General features: G+C 41.7%; 1 protein-coding gene across 2 annotated transcripts in view; it reads right to left on the minus strand.

Annotated features, from left to right (window-relative positions):
* Positions 1 to 240: 240 nt before the first annotated feature.
* LOC102937789 (nodal modulator 1) overlaps positions 241 to 23679 on the minus strand; it is a 31766-nt gene continuing 8327 nt past the window's right edge. The window contains exons 10-31 of one of the 2 annotated variants that reach the window (XM_037910543.2): positions 22971 to 23076; positions 22401 to 22551; positions 21742 to 21919; positions 20349 to 20490; positions 19129 to 19260; positions 18197 to 18333; positions 17205 to 17292; positions 16245 to 16308; positions 15190 to 15285; positions 12860 to 13069; positions 12482 to 12564; positions 11153 to 11312; positions 10867 to 10993; positions 10365 to 10478; positions 8899 to 9026; positions 8239 to 8380; positions 7135 to 7218; positions 4702 to 4812; positions 2874 to 2975; positions 2523 to 2642; positions 1367 to 1459; positions 241 to 738 (exon numbers count right to left, since the gene is read on the minus strand). In XM_037910543.2, coding sequence (XP_037766471.1) covers positions 607 to 738; positions 1367 to 1459; positions 2523 to 2642; positions 2874 to 2975; positions 4702 to 4812; positions 7135 to 7218; positions 8239 to 8380; positions 8899 to 9026; positions 10365 to 10478; positions 10867 to 10993; positions 11153 to 11312; positions 12482 to 12564; positions 12860 to 13069; positions 15190 to 15285; positions 16245 to 16308; positions 17205 to 17292; positions 18197 to 18333; positions 19129 to 19260; positions 20349 to 20490; positions 21742 to 21919; positions 22401 to 22551; positions 22971 to 23076 — 2700 coding nt within the window. In that variant the 3' untranslated portion in view covers positions 241 to 606. Of the gene's footprint in view, positions 739 to 1366; positions 1460 to 2522; positions 2643 to 2873; positions 2976 to 4701; positions 4813 to 5233; positions 6708 to 7134; positions 7219 to 8238; positions 8381 to 8898; positions 9027 to 10364; positions 10479 to 10866; positions 10994 to 11152; positions 11313 to 12481; positions 12565 to 12859; positions 13070 to 15189; positions 15286 to 16244; positions 16309 to 17204; positions 17293 to 18196; positions 18334 to 19128; positions 19261 to 20348; positions 20491 to 21741; positions 21920 to 22400; positions 22552 to 22970; positions 23077 to 23679 lie in introns of those variants that run through there. The other variant, XM_037910544.2, reaches the window with a different exon arrangement.

Genomic DNA, 23679 nt, shown 5'->3' on the forward strand with positions numbered 1-23679 from the left:
GGGCAAGCATTGATTACACTGCTGTGCAAATGACAGCTAACCTTAAATTGAGTTTTTGAGCTATTTACACACCCAAGATATAGTTCTCCAGTTCATACAGATCCATATAAACTTCATATTTCATGGACCTATTGATTTAACAGAACTCCCAAATAGCTGATCTAATAGAATTAAGTGGCTGGGTGGAAAGAGAAGGAAGCTGACACCCTCCGTCCCCTCCCAATAATAAAGGCTGAGAGGTAAATCAAAACCATTTTTATTAGAACTGTCCCTTCAAAGTTATCTGTGAAGATTAATTTGTTACATTTTTAGACTACCAGGAGGCTTCCAATAAGGAGACAAATATGGTCTTCGGCATGGAAGAACTGCTCAGAGTGACAACAGAGCCATTCAATTCATTATTTTAAAACAAGACAATCTGTAGATGCCATAGAAAATTTACAGCCAAAATGTAGTGACTGACAAAGGGCTCACATAGTATAATAAAAATTTCAAGTCAATAAAGTCCACAGATTCATCAAAAATATGGTTTAGTGGCCATGCTTCTCAAACTCCTTGGGCTCCAACCTGACAGAAGTGTCACTTCATGCAATCATTCCTTTCACCTCACGTCCGTCTTGTTTTCTGTTTTTTCGCTTGTCTCTTTGCATCCTCTGGGCCACCCATGTCTGAACCTGTCTGTCCAAGCGCCCGCACTCCTTGCAGTCGACTTGTCAGCTGTAACAGCAAGGGAATAAGCTGGGAAAGAAAGGGGAAGCAGGATATAATTATGATGGTATATGCATTTAGAATTATAACACTGTAGTAATTCTCAGCCAAGCATTTTTACAAACTAATTGTAGACATGCCCTTTGTGCAATAGGTTCAAAGACCGGACCATGGTAAATGCTGAGTGGGAAAGGGTCTAATCCAAACCTCCTGGAAATCTTAAATGCTCAAATATTGTTTCTGTCTAGTTGAAATTAAATACTTAATGTCTACTTTGAATTCCAACAAGCAAAACATGTAACGGCATTGGTGTTCTGATCCCAAAGAGAAGAGAGGTTTGGGTCACTATGAAGGAAGTACAATAAACTTACATCAAGGACAGCTGTGATTGGTTATTTGGCATTGTTCTTTCCAGGACTATCATGAGACCAGCTGACCAAAACACAGAAGCAGCATAGGGACTAAAACACTAGCACTAAAATTAAATATGCAGGTATTTAAGAAACTCTAAAGCATTTTGTTTCTTTTGTTGACTGACATTTAACTCTGTTTTCTTACTTCTATTGAGACATCCACAGCAGTGTACCCCCATTTTACGCAACGCAGTACAAAATGGTCTGGGGAGTATTAGAATAGTAAAAAACAGAACATTTCCTACCTTATCGTGGTTGTAACCAGCTAACAGCAGGAGCAGTGTCAGAGGCAATGCTATGTAGGATCCTTGGGGAATATCTTGTTCAGGCAACTTTCTCTGCAAACCACAATGACCACTGGTTTTCAGAAAGTTTCTTGCTGTTTTACCTATTAAATCTCTCAACTTTAAATGACTAAAAACTGGATTGACAATAGAGTTGTTCACCACTTCCTGTGTGACCAATTCCTGTTCAAGTGACATTGTAGGAGGACTATGTCCTCCAGTGTAGAAGCAATCTTCATTCAGCTCAGCTCACCTGTTAGCTGGGGAGTTTGTTTTTAAAGCTCATGCATTAAGGTGAGTCACTACACTGCTTTTAACAAGGTACATTGTGATTTACCTGACACAATACCTAAATATCGCCAGTCGCATGGACTATTCTACAACAACTACACTACCAGAGGAGCATTCAGGCACACCTGCATCCTTCACCCAAAACTGTCATTTCATGTTTCCCTCCTATTCCACGGGGGTCTAGATGTACACTGAAGCAGAAAAGAAACCATCAATTTAAGTACCACACACAGAAAACATGACTACACTGGCAGAGGCAGAGCATGACCATACATTTTAAGGACCCCCCCCCCCCCCCCCCCCCGAGGAGGGAGGGAGTTTTACTCCATGTTAGTTTGGAGAATCCCCCCGCTTTAACCGACAGTCTTGGTTCCAAGTCACATTCTTTACCAGTGATAACTAAGGACTCTCCTAAGTGGCACTCCTTACCCGGCTAAGAGTCATTGTGGAATTACTATGGCAACTTCTTTCCCTTTTAAACCCCAACACATTTCAGCCGTTAGCAGATCTGAATTACAGTGTCATGGCTGCAACTCTTTCATGCCACTGCCATCACTTACTACACAGGCGCTAGGTATGGCAGCTTATATGACAAGTATTAGGTCACTTGTCGTTTGAGGCCTCATATGTACGCATGTTCCTCTGTGCACCAGATCCAACTTGCACTGAAATCAATGGCAAGACTTCCACGGGAGACAACGAAATTAATGGAAGTCTTGCCATAGGCTTCAATGGAAGTCTAGAGAAGCGTACAAGCTGCAATACCCAGGCACAATACCTCAAGTTCAACTTTGGAAATGAAAAAGTTAGAACACTAGATACTTACAGTGGGACTGAAGACCAAAGTGATGTGTTTGTGGTATCCAGTGGCCGTGAACGAAACTTGCGGTAGGGTGTAATCATACTGGGATTTGGACAGTGTGGAATCCAAGAGCACCACATAATTCTGGGTGTAAAAAATAAAATCAACTGCCAGCTCCAGTAGAAAATATCAGGTTCACAGCCAGGAGAAGATTCAAATGTAAGAGTCAGTTTAACAAGCAGCAAGCCTTCCGAGGCACCTTTTGCTCCAGCACAAGCACAGATCACATTTGTGCCACAAGCACTTGGGAAATAACGCTAACATCTTTACAAAAAACAGAAATGAATAAAACCAATAATTAATCATTAATATTACCTCTCCATCCCGGAGCAGTGGTGGGAAATGGAAAAATAGGGACTGGCCTAAGGAGACTGTTTGAATTGGGTTGTCAAGATTTTCACTTTTGTAAAGCTTCACCTGGGAGAGGGGGAAAAAGCAGAAGAGAAAGACAGTTACGAGGGTGTACTGTGATAAATATTGTAGACGTCGCCTGTATTAAGGGAGAACAGCATTTCAAAATACAGTGCACAGATTTTAAAAGAAAATGCTGAAGGCAACCCGGCAATTTAGAACACCTGGCACTGTCAAACTACGGAAGTTTAAAATCCCACAAACTGGCTTGGTATCTTGTAACCTGAGATCTCTAGGCTTGTAAAAACTCATCTGCTCCTAAGTACCTACTAGGGCTTTGGATTTTATATATTTTTATAAAAACTACTTCTGCACCTTCACGGTAATTTGTTTTCTATATTTCCCCTTACAATTTAATGAATTTTGCATGCTCAAACACAACCTCTTCCTTTTCCATCGACCAGGCAGTTGGAAGGGCCATGTACAGTCCTTTCAGATGCAGGACAGCTAATTCTCATCAATTCCGCCCTTTATCTCTGAGATTTCGACTCCAACCAGAGCAGCGATTGCCAGCTGTTCTGTCAGCTTATGCATCCACAACAGGCTAAACTGAGGTCACAAAACCTCTGACTTGTGTTTATGCCAATCCTGAATGCATCTCTCTCCAGGATAAAAACCTCTGCATTAAAATACAAGAGCTATAGTCACCCACACCTGCAGGATGCATGCAAGAATCAAAGGGTGTAAGATCAAAACTAACAACAGAACATACGTGCAGGCTTAAAAACTTGAAAATATATTTCATTCTAGAATAAGCTGCCTTAGTCACCCAGACTAACTTGTAGGTTATGAATTCCCCTGAAAGAGCAGAGAATCATTCACACACACAGCCATAGAGCAAGGTATTTTTCCTTTACTCCTGTTCTGTGCATTTGGTGCTTCTGAGGTTTCAGGTAAAAGCCAATGACCTCAAACTAAGGTCTTGGTAACTGAAGGGAGAAGGAGACAATCTATTTGTAATATCTTGCCTATATCTTGCCTTTAATATTTTCCCGATTGTCATTAACAGTCCAAATAAAGCAACTGTTTGAGGCTGGGGAACACAGCATTAAATCCTATACTCAGGCACTGAAACAATTTGGCCTGGTTTTCAGATGCCTGTAACACCCCCATCTCCCACTGAAGCTAATGTGAATGTGAGTGGCTCAGCTCCTCCTCTGAAAATGAGACCAAATTATTTCAGCACCTAACTTCAGGCACCCGAGTTTAAAAATTTCAGCCATGCTACTCATTTCCTATACTGCTATACACACCCGAATTCTTATCTGTGCATATTCTTACGATAAGTTTTCATTCATGTGATCTCTTTTTCCTAATAAAACCATGTGTCAAGACTTCCAGCAGCACAGCTGTTTTAGGGTCAAATCCAGTTCTCTGATCCAGATAGCAGATCTCGATTCTAAAGTTCTACTCTCTTTACAGAGAGGCTCTCCCAATGGAAGAGCAAACCATTAGATCAGAGAGCCACTGGGCCAGTCCAAAAGAGATCACTACTCCTTAGCTCTGGACAGTACCATTGAGAGCACTTTAATTTCAGTGTCTTCAGTCACTGAAATCTCAACTTTAACTAGAATGCAAATTCACCTTTAGTAAGTAGTTGGAGAGTCACTACTAATCCGAATATAATTTATAGTCTGGCTACTAACCAATTGCTAGCGACCTAAGACACAGTTATCTTGGAGTTGAAGGAAAATACGCTGGAGTAAGATCAAAGGGCTGGCTTTACACTTACCCATAATGTAGAGAGATACTCTGAAGATGTGATCACATTTCCACTTAAATCAAATTGGTTAATTTGTCGGAATGCTATAATATTCACATCATCGATGTCACTGTTACCAACCTGCAACATACAAATACTGGAACATTTACATTGCTAGGAGGGAAAATTAACAGAACACAGATGCTGCTCAGAATTTGAAACAAACATTGGTTTTCCTACTATCATAGTCCCATGGAAACTTGAAATCTGTTTCCAATCACAACTGGTTTTTCTCCATTGCTTGAGCACAGCATGCTCATTTATAAATACCGGGCCATGCATTATCAGCATAAGGCTGCTTGGTGCCATGGTAACAAGCACTGCATTACTAAACTAGGACCAGCATAGAGAATTATAGAACATATAGGCTAAATTGTAAGACCACCATCCTTGAAACAGTCTAACCTTTTTTTTTTTTTTTTTTTGGGGGGGGGGGGGGGGGGTGGGGGGGAAGAAGAGGCAGCAAAGCAAGACTGGACATGACCTCTCCACCAGGCCTTTCCAGCAGAGTTAAAATTTAAATACTATGTGCTTTTAATACCAGATTCTGATTGATGTGAGACAAAAATATTTTTCTAAATAACCTCAATTAAAAAAAGTGATTGTGTGTAGAACGGGTGCTTCTGGTTTTCCATATCAAAAAGGGACACTGGTCAAGGGGTGGTAGACCTCAAAACTAGCTATATCATGAGTAGGCGGAATCTGGAGGGTCTTATACGTTTGAAAGACAGAACCCAGAGCTCTTCTCCAGCAGGAAGGAAATAGCATGCTAGCTAAGATGAGAGTAGGACAAATTGGTGTACATTGGCTATCATTCACAGCACACTAGCACTGATTTGTTGTCTGTAACTTGGGTGGCCTCTTCCCTCCCACCTAAGGAGCAGGCACAATTAGCATGAAGAGTGCAAATGCTTAAAGAATTCTGCTCCTTTCTTTTGCTGCAGTGAAGGAAAGCCTGGTCAGGCAACCGTTTTAGCTTGAGTAATGACCATCTCCACATAAAGATTTTAAACAACTAATGGCAGGCTAATTAACCTTTGCTGGATGTCAAGAGATAAATGAGAGGCAACTAATCTGAATCTTTAACAATGGAAGAATATTCATGAAATCTGATAAGTTTTAAGTTCAGGAGGTTTTTATTAAATTTTATGAAGATCTACAGAGCTGAACTGGTAATTTTGCCTGCATGAGGACTTCATGATTTGGACCACATAAACAAACGAAAACAGAAAAGATATCTACCATGTGTAATTAAGTGTAAAATATAAGCATACAATAAATAATTTAAAGACTTGCACATGCTAAGAAACAAAATCCTTCAGAGTTGCTAGCTAATGTTTCATTGTCTATGGTAAAGAAAATCCAGAAACAATGTCCTGTGTTAATTCCCTAGACTCAGGTACTTGGTGACTGAAGATCACTTATTTCAAACTTGGTTCCTATTGGGGCTTCATTTAGTTTAAGCTTTGGTGCCAATATCCAGCATGAAGACATGGATTTGGTGAGGGTACCTTGTTTGAACCCTATGTTTAAAACAGAGTCCACTCAGCTACTCCACTGATGGAGGACATGCCAAATACCAAAACAGACTCAAGATGTGTACAGCTCATATAGAGATCTGAACTTTCTTAAAGTGCAAGCAAGGACAGACCCAGGATTCCAGATCAGTGTGCAGAGCTATCGAAGAATTCTCCCAGCACTGTTGTTATTCTAATATGATCTATTATAGTGACCAAGTGCAAGTGACCTACCTGATCCCTAATGAGCCAAGATCAACCTTTTGTTTATTTCCTTATCCAGATGCTCTGGGGAAAGGAAGGACTACAGTTCGGTTACAATGGATTCAGAGGGGAGAGAGCCCTTTGGGAAGGCTGGACTCCACATCCAAAGTCATAAGGGTGCATTTAACTTCAGGGATGGAGGTGATGAACTTCAGGTACTATTTGTATTTATTTCAGAGTAGCAGCCGCGTTAGTCTGTATTCGCAAAAAGAAAAGGAGTACATCCGATGAAGTGAGCTGTAGCTCACGAAAGCTTATGCTCAAATAAATTTGTTAGTCTCTAAGGTGCCACAAGTACTCCTTTTCTATTTGTATTTATGTTACCTTGTTTTTATTTCTGGTTATAAACCGTGTTCTCTTGAATATAATCCCTTGCTGACTGCCTCAGTTTGAGTCAATGTGCCATCTTAAAATTCAGGTCTAGGGCCAGAATTTCAAAGTTAATGCGGTGCCTAAAAATGCAGATAGGCCCCTATTGGTATTTTCAAATGCACCTCAGCAGGGTAAGAATCTAGCTCCCATTGAAATATCCAACATTAAATGAAACCTAGCAGAGACAACCAGCAACTCTGATGCCTTTTAATAAAAGGTTCAGGTTTAAAAAGATGCCAGAAGAAATTACCTCAACTGCACGATGCTGTGGTAAGGCTCTTTCAATATGATCGTTGCCTTCAGCTTTGAGCTGGACATGATACACACAACCAGGCTAAAAAACAAAATTCAGACAAATCCCATTGTTCAGTTATGTTAGAACCTTTATCATTAACAGAACTGAGATACTCAAAGGGCTTTAAAAAGTTGAGCACATTTCAGTTCATAATTCACCACCATAAATGGATGCAGCCCTAATCACTGAAAGTTTCTCCTGCCCTGCAATAAAAATGTCACTGAATAACACTATCTAAAAAGAGAGGCTCCCTTCCTGCAGAGACAAGAGAAGTTTTAAAGGTCCAGGACTTTACTTCCATTGGTTTATTAGAAGGAACTGTCTGCTGTGCAACATTTTACTTACAAAGAAAATGCATTAGACAAGATTTAAAAGCAGATCAAATAGTCCCTGTCTATATTCAACAAACACTCTGCAATATGGACTTTTGAAAAGCATAATTATGTCAGGTTAATTTAAGCTGCCATCAATGAAGTAAGGACAGCACACCTTGAGCTGTGCAAAGCATGACAAAATACAGGAAGCAAGGCTTCTGTTTATGATCCAGTATTCTATAGCTGATCCTAGACATGCTAGTCCAAAACTTCTGCTTTCAGGTCTTCATCCAGAACTGTTTACTGTATCTAAAATATGCATGAACAATAGCCTGATAAGACAGATATGTTACTGCGGTAATAATTTCAGATAAGAAAGTAAACACTCTCTTTGCCTAGAATTCTAGTACTATTCATGTGTATAGTCATACCCATTAGATATATCACACATACTGTGTGTTATTCTAGCTGAACAAGGGAAGTGCAAAAGGATTCTCCCAAGGCCCCCACAGGATACGGACAGAAAGTTCTGTAGGATGTAAACTAATGAACGTTTCTCTTTTACTAGAGTTAACAGTTACTATACCTCCATGTCTCCTACCACAGACAGAACCAAGGGAGTCTGATCAGGCAACTGTGATGGGGAAATACTAAGCTGTGACTAACTATAAAATGCATTTTATAATTCTGTTCACACACATAACACTATAAAAGCAAACAATGCTGGATGTATTACAATCCTTACCAGAAGTCCACGAAGTCTGAATTTACCCTCTTCGTCTGTTACTGTGTCTTCTCCATAGATATTACACTCTTTCTGCCCCACAGCTTCTACTGAAACTCCTTGTTCAGGTTCCCCATTTAAAGAAGAAACTGTACCATAGCAGCTAGGGGTGGAAAAGGTGGATCCATTACTACAAGTGTGGGGCTGCTGCTGCTGACACACACATTAAGACACTTCACTATTACAAAGACCCAAAGGAAATAGTGTATCTGTTGTATCATTTACTTGGGCTGGTTCCAAGCTTCTTGATGGGAATCACATCTTAAAAGGAAATGGTTTAACGGACAAATCTCTGTCTCCCACTGGGTGTGGTGCAAACCCGACGCAGTGCAATTGCCAAAACTCTTTCAAAGCAATGCCCTTCCTAGAAATGCTTCAACCCATGCTCATTCAATCATGAAACCACATCCATGTAGTATGCATTTTTAAATGAAAACTGCTTTTATGATGCACAGTGTGAGGAAGTTAAGTTCTACCTTGAAAAGCCCCCATAAGCAACTGGTATAGAGGTACATCAGGAGAAAATGTGAAAGTTCGGCTTCATGACCATCCATGCAGACCTGGGAGCAGTTCTGGGTACACAAGCTAAGTGGGACAATAAGGTATCTCAGCTCTACTCACCTGTAAGCTGTTCTGTGACCCGTTATTGTGATTTTAAGATTCTGTCCCTCCTGCACTTCAATCATTTGAGATGACGGTTCAAAGCGGAACTCTTTCATCATAGGTTTAAAGTAATACTGCCCTGGGCTCTGCAAAGAGGCATCAAACAATTTCAGTTTAATGCTATTAATATACCCATAATAATTCACTTGGCTCCTACCAATTGCATTTTCTGAAGAGTTCCATGCTATATAGGGTAAGGTTTCCTCCCAACAGCCACATGCCATGCTGTCTTTTCAGAACAAAAAAGAAAAACGTGAGAAGCACTTGAGAAGAACAGGGAACATATGGGACCATAAACCAATGCAGCTCTGCTGGAAAAGAGTGTGAAATACAAAGTGAGACGGAACTGCTGTGTCACCTTTATTACGAGACCTCAGCAACAGGTGAGTGACCAGTAAAAAAAGAGATTTATGGGAGGAAACATGGCTCATGTGTGTTAATCAGGGGGGCGCAAACTATGGCCCACGAGCTGGATCCAGCCCACAAGCTCCCGCTGGGGAGCGGGGTCTGGGGCTTGCCCTGCTCCGGTGCTCCAGCCAGGGCGCAGGGTCGGGGCCACACCACACAGCTCCCGGAAGCCGCAGCATGTCCCCGCTCCAGATCCTACATGCTCCAATGGGAGCTGCAGGGGCGGTGCCTGCAGATGGGGCAGCGTGCAGAGCAGCCTAGCCGCGTCTCCGCGTAGGAGCTGGAGAAGGGACATGCCACTGCTTCCGGGAGCCGCTTGAGGTAAGCACCGCTCGGAGCCTGCACCCCTTGAGCCTCTCCCCCAGCCCCAACCCCCAGCCCTGATCCCCCTCCCGCTCTCCAAACCCCTCGATCCCAGCCTGAAGCACCCTCCTACACCCCAAACTCCTCATCCTCAGCCCCACCCCAGAGCCCACGCCCCCAACCAGAGCCTTCACCCCCTCTGGCACCCCAACCCCCATTCTGTGAGCATTCTTGGCCCGCCATACAATTTCTATTCCCCGATGTGGCCCTCAGGCCAAAAAGTTTGCCCACCCATGGTGTAAATACTGGTGTGGACAATACTCTAACTGGATTCCATCCTCAAAGAATCCAAGAGTATTACAAACTAATGTGGTTGTTTTGTGTTTACAAGCTGCATCTAGAACTGCAGGCCAGCTAGTCTGCCTGCTATGTGGGGAGGGTCATAGTAGGAATCAAGAAACACAGTCTTTCCTGGTTAGTTTTCTCCCATTCCACTCACTGAAATTTGGGGTGTTGCTTATAAAATTGTAACTCACCACTTGCTGGGGGACTTATGTTTATCATGGATGGGTAAGACAAGTGGAGAGAGAATATGGGCTCCCAGTATTGAGGGGTATTGCTAACGTCTCCATTTTGGAGGGCAAGGTGCGACTGAACACAGACATACAGATACACATCCACAATAGAGAAAATTGTAACTGCATGAACATTACCAGGTTGGAAAAGGTCAGCATGCCATTGTCCTGGGTAAGGAGGTTAGACCGGAACACCCCTCCACTAAGGGATAAGAGAACTCCAGCAAGAGGCTGGTCATCTTCAGCTTTAATCTGTTTTTAAAAAGCAGCAGTGATCAATGAACATTAGCAATGCTACTGAACTCTGCAATTTACTTCATAAGGCATTAACACCATCAGGAAATTACTGACAGTATCAAAGTAGTTATGAAAACAATGGCCTAAATTAGGAAAACACACAAAGCCAGTATTTTGTAAGCGATTCTAACACCTTCACTGTAATACATGCAATATAATTTCGGCATGGCAAGTCAGTCCACCAGGGAGATTTGTTCCACTGATTAGTGACACCAAAATCATCCCAGGGCAAAATCTGCCCATACCCCACAATTATTTCTCTGCATCTGCATTTGGGTTTTTTGCTCTCGAGGCCCTGACTGCATACTCTCTTGTAAGGAACTTGAAGCGTGAAGAACATTACCTCAAAAGTCACTCCAGCAAGAGCAAAAGCTTTAAAGTCCCCAACTGTTCCCTCTACTTCAGTCAAAACAAACCCTTCTTTCTGTGCAGTAATGGTATATTCTAAGTCACTGTGGAGTGGGCCAACACTGCAAGTAAAAAGGAAACAAGAACCAGTTAAAAAGAAAAAAAAAAAAACTACCAAGAAGCATTCAAATACTACACACACACACAGAGTTTCAATTTTATAGTCCCTACAGCATTCAAACTAGGACAACCCAAAAGACACAAACAATTGTGCTATTTACCTATAGGCACCTCTGTCATCAGTGAAAACTGTGATGAGGGGTGAAGTCACTCCCCTTTCACCAATGATAATCTCAACGCCTTCCAACTCAGGATGAATCTGCCCTTCCAAAAATAAGCCTGCCTTTCCATGAATCTCTATCAGTTTCCCAGGGCAGCTTTCTTGGAAAGGAAAGAAAACAGACAGTAACAGCAATATCTCAACATCAACAGAAGTCACTGCCTGAGGTTCTTTGGCCTGAGTTATACAGGGGGTCAAATCAGATGATCGTCAAGGTCCCTTCTGGCCTTAGAATCTATTAACATTGCCCACGCTCAAATCAGTCAACTGAATTTCAAAACTTAACCCACATGTACCCAACTCTGAAGTTCTAGATTTACTAGATTAACTCTTAGATAAAGCACTGTGTATTATACAGGCTTGGAGAGGAATCAAAAGGCCATAATACACCCACAAGTGACTTTAGTATTTCAAAGCTTGGCAAGCATTTATTGTTTGGGGGAGGTGGGGAGGAGGCAGCATGAGGGAGGGAGACACCTCTTGCCACATTAAGAACAACATTATCTGGAAAAAAAAGTCTAACCCCATTTGTGCGCAAGAATCAAAAACAGTGCAGCCTGCGACAGCATTCAAATGTGTATGAGACACACAGGCAGTCCAACACTTTCTTGGAGGTATCAAATATCAGAAGCTATTCACCTAAGAACCCATGGCATATTGGGCCTAGGCAGATAATTTGTAACTGTACTACAAACTACCTTTAGATGCCAATGATATTATAAACAGATTTGTTTCATGAGGACTATTTTTTATTAATTCATTACAAACAATCTCTGGCAACAGAAACTGAGATTTGCCAGTTGAACTCTAAGATGAAAGAAAAAATAGAAACAGAATAAAAATCAATAGCTAATTGATAGATCTAGTCACGACCAAAAGCTAAAGTCCATTCCACTACAGATGTATTCTCTCCTCATCTGTATAATGAAAGAAAAAGACCTGGCCATTCAGCTATTGCTTTAGTAACCCTACCTTACAACACATCTTGCACCCATTTTTTTCAATTTATTATTATTGATATTGTTATAGCGCCTAGTGGGTAGGAACAAGGACTCCTGAAGGAAAACCATCTCTCTTTATGAACCTGTAGCTCAAACACTAACATTTTCAATGTTCAGTAAGTGAAATTAGGCCATACAGAAACGGTGCTGCAATCGAAAGGGGCTACGTAATGCCAGAACAACCCTAGAACAACAGTTTATAAATCGGTCTGTGGGAACGTGACTTGGCTATACCCTGTACATTTTTTTACTATACTACACATATTTACCTCCACTGACAATTGATTCCACAGAGGGTGGATAGAAAAGCAGCTCTTTTGATGAAGGTGTCACAGTGATTTTCTCTCCAGACCTAGACAACTCAAACAAGACCAAAATTAGCAGCTCTCATAACACTGCCTAGTGATTATAATGCCCATCAAGAGACTTTAGAAAAATCAACTAACAGTAAGCTATTAAACACCGACACTGTCGTACAATTTCCTCTTTAGGCTGCAGCCACAGAACATTACCACAGGCACTTAAGTAGCTTGGACACGTTCCACCCAGATGACAGTGGTGCACACACAGTGTGGGAGGATGCAAGTTGGATAACATTAGACAATAGTACCAAGAAAATGGTGCTGCTCATCTGTGCGCCATAGTACCTTGCCCAATATGAAAATTCATATGAGAATGGCCCTTGAAGTTCCTCCACCATTTCTTGTACTGGTGGCTTTGTTCCTTCCTCTTCCAGACCCTTCTTTTCTCTCTCCTGTCTGCGAGCCTCAATTTCTGCCAGCTGTTGCTCTCTACGCAACTCTTGCAGTGACTTCAGGGGTCCTAGAACTAAGTCAGGTTCACTGTCAACTGAAGACCTGAAAGTGGAAATAGAAAAACGAAACAGTCTTTTTGGAATTGAGGCCATGTGCTTGTTACGTCTGCAATGACACACGCCTCTCTCCTTGTTCCATATTGCTCAAATCTCTCCAGTTCCCTCATTTTCTTTATCCATCCTTCTTTGATGCTCCTACCTATTCCAAGTGCAAGCAAAACTAAAGCAACTTCAAAAGCAGAACCAACTTCCCTCCCGCATACCAGCCAGCTAGTCCTAGACATGCATGTTCACAGAAGACACAGAAAGCCTACCACCAACTTGGCCTAGAGAAAAATTTCCTGGTTTACTCTAGAATGGGGAAAGATTGAGGCTTCACATTTTGAAGCTACTTGACCATAGCAGCTCAGTTACACAGAATAAATGCAAGCCTGTGAGAGCTCATATTTCATTTGCCAGTCCTCTGAAACTTTAAAAACCTTAGTGAGAGCCCTGCTTAGAGGTGCAAAGCGTGCATGGGCAAAATAGCTACAAAACTAAAATCAAGGGGACCAAATGCTGATGCTGAAGGACAGTAACTTCCGGTATCAGAGGGATAGCCATGTTAGTCTGGATCTATAAAAGCAGCAAAGAGTCCTGTGGCCCTTTATAGGCTAACAGACGTATTGGAGTATAAGCTTTCGTGGGTGAATACCCACTTCGTCGTTATGCTCCAATAACTTCAAGTAACTAGTCTTCATAAACAACGTTTCAAGTCAGATTTGGCCCCTAGTTCAAGTTGTGAAAACAAACTTGGCAGAAATTAAGATCAATAGAAACGTTTCTATTTAGACAATATATGCGTGCACTATATATTTAAACAATACAATCCCCTGCAGCATCTGAATCCCAAACACTGTAGCATTAACATTTGTACAGCATTCTGGGTGCATATGGTGGTGCTTTAAAACTAGACACAGCACTATATGATCATTCCCTCGGGGAAAATGAGCTCGAACCTGAAAGCTGAGCTGGCTAGTCTACTTTTATTTTCCAAGCTGAAGAAAATGTACATAGGAAAAAGCGAACCGTAACTGTGAAAAGTCAATTCCTTCTTTTACATTTAGTTCCATTACAGTAGTCTTGCTCATGCTTCAGATCCCAGGAAGTAGGAATTGTTAAAACAAAGAGATGGTTTTTAACATAAGAACTGTCCTTTTAAGATCTGGAACATGTTTTCCTTCATTTCATAAAAGGCACTTTCGCCAGAAAGCTTGGAACAGACTAGAGCAGACGTGTTCTGTGGACCAGCAGCAGTCTGCAGAGCACTTGCTGGTGGTCTGTGACAAGCTGGCTGGTTGCATGGTATTGTATCTCCTTGTTTGTGGCTGCTAAGAACTGTATTTTAAAAAGCTAACAATTCTTTGCTGTTACTTTTCCATGTTAGTAGTTGCTATAGCTGCCACAGCCTTGTTATACACCAGAGAGGTGGGGCCCTGCAGGGAAAAGCACTCTCTGTTAAGATACTATAAGAAAGCCTAAGAACCCCAATCTAGAACATGTGAATATCAGCAAAGCTCTAGTAAAGCTCTGATCATTAGCAGCCTCATCCAGCCAGATTTGGCACCTCAAACAATTACCAGTGTTCACAAATCAGTGCTCCCTTGTGCGCTGTGTGTTTAGCTGAACATAAATGGGCACATTAGTGTGTAATCACTCTGCATGGGTCTCTTTTTATAGCCCTCTTTACATCAGTAACAGGCCTCTAAAACAGAAGACTCTCTCTTTGAAGTATTAAAAGAGAAAAACAGATCCCAGGATTAGAGAGTTCAGAACAGGCTAATATGTCAATTCCCCTTTAGATTCCAGCTAAGGGGCAAGTCACTAAAAATATGAATTCTTGGAAAAACATAATCCAGGTTTTTTTTAACCCTGGTACAAATAAGTATAAATGGGGCTAAAAGGAGATAACGTTCAAAACAATCATCAAGAAACACTTATACATCCATAGAGAATCCGAAGCACACAGCACGACCTGCCACTCAAGAATTCTGTGGCTAAAAGTGGGATCACTCAAGAAGCAGTCAGTCACACTGCTGTGCTAGAGAATGCAGTATTAAAAAGCTGAATAAAACTTTATGCAATAGATGTCCTTTTTTTACCCCAAGATTTCTTTGTTCTTACTTAATCGTAACAGTCACCTCCATCAGTTTATCTGTTGTTATTGTTCCCAGGACATGGTGTCGAACTGCAGTGAGTGTCAGAATAGTGGGAGAAGACCTGAAAATCAAAGCAGCAAAGAGATGAACTAAGTATCTCCCCCTTTTAAAAAACTGAAACAAAAGCATCTCATTTAGCTGAATTTTCCCCCAAAAGTCCCATGCACTTTACAAACTTAGAAATACAAGTTAATATAGGAAAGGCAGTGTGATCTAGCTAATAGGACACTGGTCTGGAAGTCTATTCACAGTGCTGTCACTGATCTGTTCTATAACCTTGGGCAAGTCACTGCCTCACTCTGGGCCTCTGCTCCTCCTTCCAATCTTTGTCTGTCTCGTCTATGTCAACTCTATGCTCTTGGGACCAAGGTCTCCCGCTATGCGTTCGCACAATGGAGTCCCGCTCTTGGTTAGTATCTCTGGATGCGAGGTGGAATACAAGAGTAAAACTACTCCACCCACCAGCCAGGCACAATCAGCTCAGGTAGCTCACCACTATACAACAGCAGTTTAAGGTGAATACTTTATTCAATAAAGACAGCAGGCAAAAGCAATGGAGGTAGAATGTAACTACCACGGCTGGAATTTAGTCACAACACTATGGGTAGTTACACAGAGTGCAATTCATCTTCTCGTGCACTTTGTTACAAATCTTTTGCATGCCAATCCTGACAAGTGATCAATGTTCTATGTAAAAAGCCATTTTGATGTTTGTTACAAAGAAAAAAAAATCATTATTCAGAGAAACAAAGCTGTAAAAAATATCAGTTTAAAATGACAAAAACATTTTGAAAGCTTACTAGTTTTAAAATATGGGTGAGGCAAGTTTTTGGCCATATCTAATGAACATGAATGTGTCTCGCCTCTTTCTAACATTGTTGTGATAAGGACTCCCTCTACTGGTTAAAATGACACTCTGTCAACATTTTAAGCTTGATTTGATGAAAGTCCCTGGAAAGCATCTTGAAAGCGTATTATGGAAGATACATGTCAAATACATTGGGTAACATTTGTTCTTACGTGTCATAAGTGTAGTACTCGTGCTCAAACCGGTGACAGGAACGTGGGGTCACTTCATACACACCTGAAGAGTCAAAGACAGAAGCACTGAAAAGACTGAAGTTTTTTATGTTAATATTCAGCAGAATTCTAAGGACAGCTTATAGCCAAAATTGCACCATTTAAAGCAGTTAGTTAAATCAATGCAACCCCTTCTGTGGGCACTAACAAATTGTTTTATCTCACTTGAATATCAGTCACTAGAGAGGCACTATGGGCTAGTTCCCAGATTTTCCCAGACTACACTGATACAAACAAAATTAGGCAGCATGGCAGGTGGGGACATGCACATTCTGTTGTGATACCTGTGTGGACACAAACTGAACAGGGTTACTTGTAACCCATTAAGGTGACCAGTCTCCAACTGGTTACTGACCACTGCAGTATCAATAAGACAACTGAAGATCAAGGCCCAACAATGAGTTAAACCCAGAGTTGTGTGTTGATGTCCCTACTAATCAGGCTATCAGGGCATTCAGCACAAAAAAGCTTTAAATCAAACTTTCTGAAGTTCCTTTTTCTGCTTTGAAACATCTTTGGTATCTTCTATTTCAAACCTATCCCAGAAGGAACCCTGGATTGCGATGAGACCTATGGGATTTGTGATGTCACATTCTAGTAAGGGAAAGCCCAGTTATGAACAAAATATATGAACCTTTAGCCTGCTAAATGTAAATGGTCAAAGATCAGTGCTTCTGATCCAATTCAATGAAAGTTTCTGACCTCAATTTGTTTGTGAAGAATACACTACCCCTAACTGAAGAACTAAATAGTATGAGAGACTTCATCAGCCTTACAATGTATTTCTATATGAACAGGACTACAGCAAACACCCCTCAGAGATTTGAGAGAAGATTAGTTACCTTAAAAAAAAGTTAAACTTCCAGCAATGTTTTAAAATCAACATTATTAAGAAGCTACCTGGCTTTGAAAGACAGAATCGGTTAACTCCTTTGGACAGGTTATAAACACCAACATTCTCTGGTCCATTTCCATCCTGGTAAAATTCCTGAATGAGGGACCCCAATACAAAAGATTATCAGCAGGTACCAACACAACAGTATTTACATGGCAAATACTAATTATAGCACTTTTACAACAGTTTCCAACCAAAGATCTCTAAGCCCTTTACAAATGCTGTGAGGCAAATCTCAAAGAGCTCTAAACCTAAATACTCTTGTGAATTAAATATCGTCCTTACTTTACAATCCCGGGGAGAGGGGCAGTGACAGGAAGAGAGATCATTTGCCATTGTCACATATGAAGTCAGTAGCATAGCTGGGAACAGAACTCAGATCTCCTGACTCCCATTCCTGCGCTGCAACTATGGGTATGTCTACACTACACTGTAAACCCAGGGTTAGTGGGACTCAAGTCAGTGGACCCATGGTTAGGGAACCCTGGACTTGAGCATCATCTACATTGTATTTTAACCCTACATTAAGCCTTTTCTAACTCATGCTCAAACCTAGGGATCTGGCATCCACACTGAAGTGCACAGACCCAAGTCAAAGTAACCATATCCTAGAGTCCCTAGAACCTCCAAAATGTGGCCGCTCTAGCCATAGGACTATGGTGTACTTTTTGGGAAAACTTTACCATCCACTTTGCAAAAGCCTTGATCGGTTCGCTCCCCACTGAAACCCAAGCTCTCTGATAGTGTGCTTGCAGATCGGTGATCAAAAGAGAATGGGTTAACGCAGACCTCAGCTGCTGCTATTTGCCTAGGGCAGAGGGCTTCCACTTTCTACAGTGATCCTCACACAAGTCTACCTAATACTCTAACACCTGTGAAATGTGTTGGACAGAGCTTTCAACAGGAGAATAACTGCAGAGATTCCGAACTGCATACACGTCAGACTGTGTTAAACTGTGTTTGTAAGAAAACGTAAGAGAATGTGTCACGTACATACCAGTGTAATTGCATGGGAAAGAGAACACCTCAGCATATACCCAGTCTGCCTGAATTCTATTCCAGACACATCTTCCTCCAGAACTTCCAGCTCCAAAGATTTATTCTTCCAGCACCAGTCTTCATGTACAATGCTTACTAGAAAACATGCACGACAGAGAAACTTTGTGATTTATAATGGTGGGAACAAAGGTTGTCCTTGTTGCATAGATGTCTCATATGACTCTGCTCCCCAACAAAAACTTGCCCAGAGATGTGACAATAGGTTTGGGGCAACCTAACCAGCAGCACATAGCTATGCAGCATCACTGCTAATCCAAGCACATTTTGCAGCTGAAAAACAGAACAGCAAAACCTCCAAGCTGTTCCAATGTCCTGATCTCATTGTGGGTGTGATACTGTGAAAGGTGCCTAGAGGAGCTGCGATCCTTTGAAAATCTCTCCTTATAAGACTACGTTTCAGTGCCAGGTTTAAGAGGGAAATATCAGAGAGCAAACATTTTACGGTGGCCTGGTAAGGGTTTCTAAAACACTGTTAATGATAGTCACTCAATCACTACAGGAGCTGGGAGAGTGACAGGTGGAAGAATTAGGGCCTGATCAATGCTATCAGTTTTGGCATAGCTACATTTAAGTCAATGGCCCTTTGATTTACACCAGCTAAAGATCCAGACCTGCATGTATAATTCCCAGAGCCCATGGGTCTTTGATTGTAGATTGATTTCAGGGTTGGATAAAAACGGCAAGAAAAGTTGAGGATATTTATTTGTAATATTTTCCAACTACCCTCAAACATCGTATATCTGACTTGTGAGGCAAATACTGTAGTACAGCCAGTTTAAGGACTAGAGCCAGTTTAAAGAAAGGAAGCAGATTACAGGTACAAATTTAGTTACTGAACTAGCGTATTGAGAAATTCTCTCTAATCCCTACTTTTGTATTTGCCAGGTAGCACAGTCTCAAATGTGAAAGCCACAGAGTCCATCTTTGCAGAGAGCTGGAGGTTGCGCTTTTCTCCCTGGCGGCTCACAGACTGCAGAGCCACCATCAGATCACCACAGGAGTCTGTGAAAACAAGCAAGACAGACAAAGGAATTAGAATGACTTCTAGTTTGCAAACCAAACCCGTTTTTCACTTCCTGAGCACTATAACTTCAGGAAATTAATCTTTTAAGGGGATTATTTCTTGGGCACTCATTTACCAGATCTTTGCTGTATTTTTGGGAGAGTTTTAGTTCATTAAACCACAATATATTCTTGGGGACCAGCTTTTGATCTACTGGGAGCTGACAAGCAGAGGCCCAGATTAGACTCCTGGGTTCAGCCTCTATATACAAGTTGCAGGGCCTAGAAACACTGCCGAGACAGAATGCTCAGTCCCTGGGGAAGGCCCATGGGGAACAATTTAGGTGCAACTATGACCAATTCCACAGAGTTCTGACCCCAGTCCTTTCTGATGAAGTTGCTGAAGTTGGCGGGATGGGGGGGGAAGAGGGGAGGAGAGGGGGATTTAAGGGGAACCTCAGGACATCATGTGCAGCTTGAGGGACCTCGCTGGGAGGAACAGGGACATAGTCTAACAAGTGTACTCTGTAAGTACGCTTGTCGGTGGCTTAGGCCTACAAACACTCATGTGCACAAGTAACTATTTGTGAAGTTTGTTCTTGTGGCAGCATTTACATTCAATACACTATCCCTGCACCGGAAAGATACACACCTGCAATCAAGACTTATTATCATCTATCAACTGGTGGGGCTACAGAAGGTAAAAGATAAACTAATTAGTGCTGGCAGTGTGTTTGGTGCAGTACAGGACACATAGACAAAGAGCCCCTGATCCTGTACACACTTAAGTACATACATAACTTTACTAATGCAAGACACCCCAATGGCCCATAAAAGAGGAGTCTTATTGGACTGTAAGGTCTTCAGAGCAGAGATTATCTCCGTCAGTGTTTTGCACAACACGAAGCACCCCCTGGCGCCAAACAGTAAGAAGTCAGCATTTACCTGGGTTAGCCCTGCCTGCAGATTGGTAACTAGTACTGATTACAACAATGCTCATGTTCTGCTCAGGTGCAGGGATATCACACTGACCACGTATGCTGCTAAGAAGTCACCACCCATGCTTTTACTTTCAAGGCAGGTCTTACCCAAACAGGAGATTTTCCCCGAAACTGATGCTAGAAATTGAGAAAAGGTCACATCCATCACTGGCCTGTCTGCAACAGTCACAGGGAACATTTTGGGTTTCAAAGCAAGTCCTGCTCTGCTTTCAGCCTCCGGAACGATTACCTGCAGGGTACATCACAGCACCAGAGGCTTTTATTTAAATGCTACAGTAATTGTACTGCACACAATTCATTTTTCAGGGGTTAGTGGCTGGAAATGTACTGTACATCTCAGAGAAAACAGAACTTGCCCTGCGGTACATTTGCTTTTCAGGATTATCTGGTCGCTACGACAAATATACAGTTCTACAGAGACACAGATAAGAGAGAGGGAGGTCATACCCTGGGGAAAACGCATGGAAGAAAGCTTCCTCTTTCTTACACTATCCAGTCTAGCTGCCTCCTAAAAGCATCTGGAATACCTGTGCGCCAGGAACCCTCCCAGCAGTTCAGTCCTGATGACCTGCCAATCCCACAAGTGGCAACTGATAGGAACCACCACTTTGGTAAGTGTCAACTCTGTGAGGACCAGGGCAGCCTGTATCTATGAGTCTCCAACCATCTCCTTATAGCATGTTTCCTAATCCTTTTCCAGTGGGAAACAGCTGCAAGTTCCCGAGCTCTCAGCTGGAAGGGAATCACTGTGTGTGTCAGCCTTAGTTGTAAGCAGATTCTTAGGCTATGTCTACACTTATGCTGGTGTGTAGAGTACATACACTGCTCTCCCCCAGTACAGGTATAAATAGCAGCGTAGACAGTGAAGTACTGCTTCGGCAAGTAAAGCCGTACCAAAACCTTAGGATATGTACCCTACACAGCTCTCTGCACACCCAAGCAGTGCCTCTCACAGCTAAACCACTATATTTAGCAGTGTTGTGTCCCGCTGCTGAAGCCTTTCCCTGTCAAAGTGAAATCAGGGAGCTGCTGGAGCCTTTCCCCACTGCCTCCCTGCTGCCAGAGCCTTTCGCTGCTGCACGTAGCTACACATACCCTACACACCATCACCAGCATAGAGAAGGCCATAGAGAGCAGGAAGAGGCAGATGCAACAAGCTGTCTGACAAGTCTCACTCACACGGCAATATAATAGGACAAGAAGGAGTGGCAGACAGGATTTCAAACCAAAGACAGAATCCTGTGTAGTCTGGTCTCCTACTTTTACCAGCTGTAAGCAAAAAGGAGCACAGGAACTTCAACTCCATTAGAATACAGCAAACATTGTTTTGCCCAGTGTAAAGGGGATAAAAGGACTGGGGAAGACACCTTTTCAGCTTCTTAAACACAATATAAAACATCCCAAAAAAAATCAATATTTTAGTGTCTAGAAAATAACCCAGCTTTTCACTGGAAAAGGAGAAACTGAAGCTTGCTCTCACCTGGATGCTGTATGTACCCGATTTTGCCTTAAAACAAAACGCTCCATGAGGGTCAGTCTCTGTTGTAACCGAAGATGCTTTGTCCTTGTCTTGTGGCATCATGATTATCTTGTATTTATTGAACTGTTTGATTGTGTCAGGGAAGCGAGTTACCGAGATCTGACCACACACACTGAATCTACAAATGAGATTGCCATCCATTAGCCTGAACACACAGATCCCATGTAAAACATGTGCATTCAAACCCCATTAAAAAAGAAATATCACTAAGTTGGAGAGACAGATGTTCAGTGCAGTGCACTCCTCTTAGTTACCACAAGAGAATCCAGTAGCATTAATGCAAGTTACTGTATAATCAACTTTATTCTTAATGGAGTCATCATGCAGTTACTGCCTAACCTGTATGTTTTAAATTGAACTGCACCATCCCATAATAAGATAAGCGTTTCCCAAAAATAAACACTGAACACATTTCTCTTTGGTTACAACAGCTCATTGTTCGCACAATGCTAAGCAGTGTCTATGCCTCTGGTACTACAGATCATGCACTCAAAACTTTGAAAATCTAAACCTGTCTATTAAAGGTCTGGGTTGTTTTTTTTTTTTTTTTTTTTTTTTTTTAAATCGATTCACATTTCTACCCTTAACATCGTACTCACCCTGTTGCTATGATGTCAGCCAGCTGTGGTGTGTTCGGTGCAATTTTCACTGTAATGGTATCAAAGAAGAGGTGCTCTTTCTGTGCATGAATGGTGTATGTGCCTGTTGTTATGTTTTCGAAGCGGAAAGAGCCATCAGCTTTTGTTTTTACTGTAACAAAAAGACAAGACAGTGAGGAAAAGGTGTGTAAAGTGTATTTTCTTGTCCGCATTAATAAAAAATTCTGAAATGGCCTTCAAAGCTCCAGGTTACTTTTAACGAGCATTGTGTGGCAAGAAATAGTTAAAGTGTTTCTTACTAACACAGCTTTTGTTTCTATGTCTTACAGCTCTGTCCTTGATTTGGCAAGCGTCACAAGAGAAATTGTGACAAAGCTTTAAAAAAGCAAAACAATACAGTAACAACAGACCGCAAATGGAAAATTAATCCAGGGACTGAAAATCCCTTTAACTTGCCAAATAAACCACAATGAAAGTATCTTATTGCCCTCTAGTCTTTAGTTCAATCTCAGGCCCTATTCCCATAGTTTAGACTTCCCCATAGCACCACAGGTCAAGATCACTGTGCACCTTTAATTTGGTCATTCAGTGTCACAACAGCATCAGCAACACCTTCTCCTTCAGGGCCATTCAATACTCTGCCTGTGACCGAGAAGCCCATTACATGGAAAACAGGCTGTTGGGGAGGAAAAAAAAATAGTTTAACATTTGTATCCACCATATAACAGTATTTGGCTGTACATTTGTACTTAGGACATACAGAACAGATTGTTTTTAACACAGGAAATTTAGAAAGAAAAATGTATTTTCACTTTTAGAACTGAATCTCTCTGATGTGTTTGCTACATACATTCAGATCAAAATCAAAGCAACTTATATCAACAGCTGCAGGAGCAGGATGGTTTTCAGTTCATTCTTTTACTAGTGTAGTGCCTCTAAGTCATGGAGCAGGACTCACTACGCTAGGCTCTGTACAAACACCGAACAAAATGACAGTCCCTGCCCAAAGAGTTTACCATCTAAGGAGCTCACATAACCAATTTAAAAGGTTACTGTGCAGTTGCAAAAGGGAGAGAACAAGTTCACTGATCTGTAGGATTATTTTCCCAATTTTGCTTTTTTCTTTAAAACCAGCCTCAAGTGTCACAGCACTATGTCAGAGCGTTGGGACATGAAATGTGCCTGATCCTCCCCCATTATCAGATTACATGCTCTACAGTTTGCTACCTACCCAAACATGCATTAGGAATTTGCTTAACACTAGTCATTAGGAAGAAAA

Source organism: Chelonia mydas, chromosome 10 (assembly GCF_015237465.2).
Source record: "Chelonia mydas isolate rCheMyd1 chromosome 10, rCheMyd1.pri.v2, whole genome shotgun sequence".
NCBI lineage: Eukaryota > Metazoa > Chordata > Testudines > Cheloniidae > Chelonia > Chelonia mydas.